General features: G+C 44.0%; 1 protein-coding gene across 1 annotated transcript; it reads left to right on the top strand.

Annotated features, from left to right (window-relative positions):
* LOC110436371 (probable methyltransferase PMT15) lies at positions 3,113-6,902 on the top strand. Its single transcript, XM_021463344.1, has 6 exons — positions 3,113-4,064; positions 4,813-5,023; positions 5,111-5,408; positions 5,499-5,891; positions 5,986-6,063; positions 6,359-6,902. Exons 1-6 carry the CDS (start codon positions 3,342-3,344, stop codon positions 6,579-6,581), a joined length of 1,926 nt encoding a protein of 641 aa, XP_021319019.1. The 5' UTR covers positions 3,113-3,341; the 3' UTR covers positions 6,582-6,902.

Genomic DNA, 7,224 nt, shown 5'->3' with positions numbered 1-7,224 from the left:
TACTCCGTAAGTGGACAATGTTAGATTAGTTATTATTTCATAATAAACCTGATTAGAAATTTAAATGTAAAAAATATGATTTATAAATTTAGTCAAACTTAAAAAAATTGACTCTTTAAAAATCAAAATTTACATGTTTTTTTGGACGGAGGGAGTACAACTTACAAGTGTCCCTCCCCTCCTGAGCCGCATGCACCATTGCTGAGACCTTGTTTAGTTACAAAATGGATATTGTAATGTTTTTATTTATATTTAATAAATATTATCTAATTATAAACTAACTAGATTCAAAAGATTATACCATAAATGTCATAGAAAATCTCTAAAAAATCTGTAAAATTTCTGGAAAGTAAACAAGGACTGAGACGGCCTCCACCTGCGACCCAGCAACCACAGTCAGCACTGCACTTGGCTTCTGGGGCAAAATCATGCAGTAAAAGTCAGGCATTGTTTAGTTCTACTCAAAAGTATTACATCAAATTTCGTGACATATGTATAGAACATTAAATATAAATAAAAAATAATTAATTACATAGTTTGTCTGTAATTTATGTAATAAATCTTTTGAATCTAGTTAGTCTATAGTTAGACATTAATTACCAAATAACAAAAGTACTATAGTGACTAAAATTTTTCGCCTAGGCAAGTAAATAAGGCCTCGGTTCCGTGCCCTCCTATGACGTGGTGCTAGCTATTCCACTTCCCCAAAAATAATTCGATTTCAAATAAAAAATCAATTCTATTTCAATATCCTCGTACCAAACACAGAATAAGAATAGATTCCTTTGACCACACAAGAAATGAAACAATCCCATTCATTAAAACATAAAAATACAGATATCATCATCCCACTCCACTATCTCTACCTTAGGCTATTTGTAGTGTTAGGTTTTATCACGGTATTTTCAAAAGTGACGTAGATAAGGAAAGATAAAACAAATCCATATTGCACATATTCATATCACAGTTTCATAGTGTACGTACTGCTCCTAAGTCAGATCAGCCTTTTACTTTATAAGCAGTACTCCATGTTGTTATTAGGTGGAGAGGATACTCAGCTCTCACATTTTCATTTATATATACATAAAGAAAACTCAGGGTTCTTTTGCTCCGTCCATCTATAAAAAAAATACAACTATAACATAGTGCGAAAACAAAGTTTTTTTACACTTAACTAATTATAAATAAAAATATCAATATTTGTACTATTAAATAAGCTTTATTAGACTTGCCATAAGATATATTTTTGCACTATAGTACTTATTTATTGTTATAGATATTGATATTTTTATTGATATATATTTAGTTAAGCTTTAGATATGTGAATATGAATATATATAGAATTATTTTTTAGGGAAACTTTTTTTTATTTTTTATTTACAGAGGTAGTAGGATCGGGCCTAATGGACAAAAAGCCGAAGTCAGACCATGAGTAAATAGCTTCAGGTCGGGCCTTGCACCTGCTAGAAAACGAAGGAGTTATTTCAATAATTTTGAAGAGTCAAAACATTTCAAGTTTGATCAAAATTATAGAAAAAATTTTATGATATCAAATAGATATCCTATGAAAATATAACTAATGAAGAACCTTTAGTTGATATCATAAATATTATTATATCCTACCATATAATTTGGTTAAACTTAAGATGCTTTAACTATCTAAGATTTTTGAAATGACTTGTCATTTGGGACGGAGGGAGTAATCCTTAGGCCAGTCTCAATGGGATTTCATTAGAGTTTCATGCACATTAAATATGCATATGACACTGTATTTATGAAGAGAGATGATAAGAATTTCATAAAAGTAGAAATAATTTTATCCCTATAAAACTCTTTTGCGCTATTTTTAAAATCTAAATATGTGTTAGAAACTAGATCATCAAATTACGATTGATGATGGCCTTAAAACACGCACCGTGTACCTCGGTCCATCATTTGAGCTTATCCTCGAATGAGGTGAGCTCAATTTTTAAATAGAAAATAATCACTGCGTTTTTAGTTCTAAAAAATCATTGCCCAGTTTACTTTCAAAAAAATTTACAAAATATAAATAGTAGCACTTTTGTTTGTATTTAATAAATATTATTCAATTATAGACTAATTAGGCTCAAAAAATTCGTCTCGCAAATTACAGATAAACTGTGTCAATAGTTATTTATTTTATTTATATTTAATGCTCCATGCACGTGTCACAAAATTCGATGTGATGAGAAATATGAAAAGTTTTGCAAAATATTTTGGGAACTAAACAAGGCTGGTTTTATGCATCTGACATGCATGCGCCTGGCTTGGAGCGTTGGATCTTCATGTAAATAATACTAGTATCTCTACTGTGGTATTTCCATGGACCATATCTCAGATCAAAGTGTACTCCGTAACAAAAAAAGTCTATTTTCTTGAACTCATCTATCGAATCTATTAATATTTTTCTTTTTACAACAAATTAACGAATAATATTTTTACTCAACTTTTAAGCAAGCGAACATGATGTAAAATCACTGGCATATTGACCAGTTTGTTTAAACTTTTCAAACACAGGCTACGAAATATTGTTTTTCTTTCAGAACAAATCAGTATTAACATTAGTCAGTCACTGAAACAATCAACCGAACATAAAAGAGAGATAGTAACTGACGACATTAATAATCGTAGAAGATCCAATATCCACCCCTTTCCGAAGCTTCTTATTTTCTTGTTAATGGGAGAATCATGATAGGGTATCAAGCCTTCATCTCCACAATCGCCGTGCAACAAGGCACCTTTACCATGGCTGGGCGTAGTTGAAGCACTTTGATTTCGATCCAGTGATGAAGCCGAAGCCGAAGCCGAAGCAGGATGTGGTCAGCAAAAAAGATGCGACAGTAACTCCAGTGGAGTCAATGCTTTTACCAAAACCCAACACATCACAACTGTCACGCTCCCGGCTCGACGACACTCGTGGCAGTCCGTAGGCCAGCCACGCTCCAGTTGCCGCAGTTTCCAGGAGAACACCGGACCAGGCCAGGTGTTCCCAAGGCGCGACCGTTTGCATGCCAAAAATTACAACAACCAGCAGACGCTTGCCTTCCTGGCTCCCCTCCACATGATAAAACGCACACCTCTCCCCCCCATCGCCACCTCCACCCGTGGCCGTGGTAATCAAATCGGACGCACATGCGGCGCGCCTCCCTTTCACGGCCTCCCCCCGTCTCCGCCTCCACCTAATCCCGGCCCGGGCACCCCAATCCGAGGCGCCTGCCGTGCGCTTTAAGTGAGCGCAACACATCAAAAGCTGCAGCCAGCGGAGGCGGAGAGGAGAAGGAGAAGCAGCAGTAGCAGCAGGGCCGCCAACGCCCAACGCCATGGCGGTGGGCGCGACCGCCACGAAGCTGCACCTCTCGTCGGCGGCCGCGGCCGCGCGCCGCCCCTCGCTGCTCCACCTCGCGGCCGTCGCCGTCCTCTGCTCGGTGTCCTACCTCCTCGGCATCTGGCACCACGGCGGCTTCTCCGCGGGCCCCGCCGCCGCCGGCGGCGGCGTCTCCTCCTCGGTCTCCATCGCCACCGCCGTCTCGTGCGCCACCCCAGCCCTGACGACCGCCTCCTCGTCTCCCCCCGCGGGGCCGCTCGACTTCGCCGCGCACCACACGGCGGAGGGGACGGAGGCGGAGGCCGCGCTCCGCCACCGCAGCTACGAGGCGTGCCCCGCCAAATACTCCGAGTACACGCCCTGCGAGGACGTGGAGCGCTCCCTGCGGTTCCCGCGCGACCGCCTCGTCTACCGGGAGCGCCACTGCCCCGCGGACGGCGAGCGCCTCCGGTGCCTCGTGCCGGCGCCCAAGGGCTACCGCAACCCGTTCCCGTGGCCGGCCAGCCGCGACGTCGCCTGGTTCGCCAACGTGCCGCACAAGGAGCTCAGCGTCGAGAAGGCGGTGCAGAATTGGATCCGCGTCGACGGCGACAGGTTCCGCTTCCCCGGGGGCGGCACCATGTTCCCTCGCGGCGCCGGCGCCTACATCGACGACATCGGCAAGCTTATCCCCCTCCACGACGGATCCATCCGCACCGCCCTTGACACCGGCTGCGGGGTAAGCCACTTCGATCGCAATCGCACACTCCCATTTGCTCGAAATGATCACGTGCACGCAAGAATGCCTTGTGAAGGCCCGCACAAATTCGAGGTCAATTTCAGTCAGAGAATAGCAATCGGAGATCTCGGGAGTCGGGGAATGGCGTTTGCTACCTTTGCGGGTGTCGGAAGTTTCCAGTCCCTTATCAGGTAAGAGGCTTTGCGGGTGTCTTCCAACGGGTCTGGCCCATGTAGACCTCATGCACCGACCCGATAAGAGGCTTTGTGTCTGCGAACGGGCCTTCACTTGGTAACGGTAGTCAAGCTGCAGTGAACTGTCACGCGCTGTTTACTGTGACAGACTGAGCCGGATCACTGCTGAAGCGTATGAGTATATTTGAAATCTCTGCAATAATACTGCTGTCAACTATACGTGCTTGTCCTTTTCTATCCAGCAGTATCCCACGCACAGCCACTCCAGTTTTTTCGAGAACGTACCACAAATGCATCCGTAGACGTTTTCAGCCATATATTCGCAATTACGATATCATCGAATTCTTGATTGGACGTTAGGAAGGTGTATCTGTTGTTTATGCCACTGGTCTGTGGCGTCGTTGTAGTGCTATCGTGCAGGATAGCACGCCAAACAGTTGTGATTGTTGCCAACTTGACCTTGGCATTTTGATCTGATTGTTCGATGCATATGACAGTAATTGCCACTGAATTTCTTACTGATGATCAGGCTCATTTTGCTGCTTTTGTGGTAGGTGGCGAGCTGGGGAGCCTACTTGCTGTCACGCAACATCCTTGCCATGTCCTTCGCTCCGCGAGACTCCCACGAGGCGCAGGTTCAGTTTGCACTAGAGCGTGGTGTGCCGGCGATGATTGGTGTCCTTGCCTCCAATCGGCTCACCTATCCGGCACGTTCCTTTGACATGGCGCACTGCTCTCGCTGCCTCATCCCATGGCAACTTTACGGTATGTTGAATTACTATCGCCCCCCAATACAAGCGTTCAGTATCTTCAGCTGATTACTCATCACTTCATGTTCTCGTGTATGTGCAGATGGGCTATACTTGATAGAGGTTGATCGTATCCTAAGGCCTGGAGGTTATTGGATTTTGTCTGGACCACCAATCAACTGGAAGAAACACTGGAAGGGGTGGGACAGGACTAAAGAAGACCTGGATGCAGAGCAGAAAGCCATTGAGTCAGTTGCCAAGAGCCTCTGCTGGAAGAAGATCAAGGAGGAGGGCGACATTGCAATCTGGCAGAAGCCTACTAACCACATTCATTGCAAGGCCATCCACAAAGTTATCAAGTCCCCGCCCTTCTGTTCTAACCAAAACCCAGATGCTGCCTGGTACGTACAGCACCATGCTAACCATTTTCAGTTCAACACTCATGGTACTCTATGGTAAATCACTAACCATATATATGTGATTGATTTTAGGTATGACAAGATGGAAGCGTGTATAACTCCACTCCCAGAGGTCAGTGACTTGAAGGAGGTTGCCGGCGGTGCGTTGAAGAAATGGCCGGAGAGGCTAACTGCAGTGCCGCCCCGGATTGCCAGTGGCAGCATCGAGGGGGTCACGGAAGAGATGTTTGTGGAAGATACTGAGTTATGGAAGAAGAGAGTTGGGCACTACAAGTCCGTGATTGCTCAACTCGGCCAGAAAGGCCGGTACCGCAACTTACTGGATATGAATGCAAAGTTTGGCGGCTTCGCTGCGGCATTGGTAAATGACCCCTTGTGGGTCATGAACATGGTCCCTACTGTGGGGAACTCAACAACCCTTGGGGTTATATACGAGCGTGGCCTCATTGGGAGCTACCAGGACTGGTACATATTCGTACTGCAAACATGGCTCTTCCGTGGTAGACGGTTATATATTCGTCAGTACATGTCCTGAATTCTCTATCTGAATTCACTGCAGGTGTGAGGGCATGTCCACTTACCCCCGGACCTACGACCTCATTCATGCAGATTCAGTGTTCACACTGTACAATGGCAGGTAAAAACATATTGCTTTAGAATGTCTGGCACTGCAAAGTGTAGAATCTATCCTACTTAGATTGTTGTTTCTGCTCTTCTCTATCTCTTTTAGCAAAAAATTGTCCTGCCATAATTAATAGCCTCACAGTTATGTTTGTTTTATGTAATCTATTCCCATGAACTTTTTCTTTTGAAGAATCTTCCATGAACTTTTAATCTAGTAACTATGAATTGTCATTGTAGCAATTTTTTTTTTCAAGATAATAATGTTTTACCTCAGTTAAAGACTGACAATTCGTCCTCTGCTTTGCAAGATGTGAGGCGGAGAACATTCTGCTCGAAATGGACAGAATTCTGAGGCCTGAGGGCACGGTCATCATCAGAGATGACGTGGATCTGTTAGTGAAGATAAAGAGCATCACGGACGGGATGAGATGGAATAGCCAGATCGTGGATCACGAAGATGGTCCGCTCGTCCGCGAGAAGCTCCTCCTTGTTGTGAAGACATACTGGACTCTCGATGACAACAAACAATAGCAATAACGTGGAATAAAAGAGTTAGAATGATTATTGACATGATCGGCAAATCTTGTGACTGCCTCACCGTTTGCCCTGTGAATCTGGTGGAGTTTGTTTTCTATTTTCATTTTGGGTATTCATTTTGGGGGGATAGTTCACATAATGGAGATATAATCTCCTTGTGTTAAGATATAAGAGGGAAACCCGGCACAGATTTTGACATAAAAAACAGACATTGGGCAAAGTGGGGTAAATAGAAAGTACAATATTGGGATCATTTTCGTCTCCGGGTGCACATTGTTTGGTTATTCTTATTATGATGTTATGTGATCCCTTTTATTTGAATGTGACCTCATAAAAATCTAAACTAGGATAGGTCCAATCATCATGCCATGACTTTCCTCTGGAATCAGGATTCAGGAGATTCAGGAGCGGTACAACTTGAGACGCTTTCAACAGTTTCTCTTGAACGAACAAGTAATGTACAGAATCAGGCTGAACCTGTCTGTCGTCTACCTATTCTGAACTTGATGTTCTGATCATGAAAAGCTCGCCGGCTGTGTATGGCATTTGTTCCCGAGCAAAGCATGCAACTGTATGCCAACTAAACGTTCCGATTTGACCACTAATTTGGTTGCAAGTTTGGCGCTCCACACCAAAC

This window comes from Sorghum bicolor, chromosome 6 (genome assembly GCF_000003195.3).
Source record: "Sorghum bicolor cultivar BTx623 chromosome 6, Sorghum_bicolor_NCBIv3, whole genome shotgun sequence".
In the NCBI taxonomy this organism is placed as follows: domain Eukaryota; kingdom Viridiplantae; phylum Streptophyta; class Magnoliopsida; order Poales; family Poaceae; genus Sorghum; species Sorghum bicolor.
This window is presented reverse-complemented; position numbering and strand designations above follow the sequence as displayed.

Excerpts from the sequence above, each read along its gene's own strand:
- LOC110436371 (XM_021463344.1), top strand. The coding sequence starts at position 3,342 with ATGGCGGTGGGCGCGACCGCCACGAAGCTGCACCTCTCGTCGGCGGCC. Across the intron at positions 5,024-5,110 it reads CATCCCATGGCAACTTTACG|ATGGGCTATACTTGATAGAG; the intron begins GTATGTTGAATT and ends GTGTATGTGCAG. Across the intron at positions 5,409-5,498 it reads CAAAACCCAGATGCTGCCTG|GTATGACAAGATGGAAGCGT; the intron begins GTACGTACAGCA and ends GATTGATTTTAG.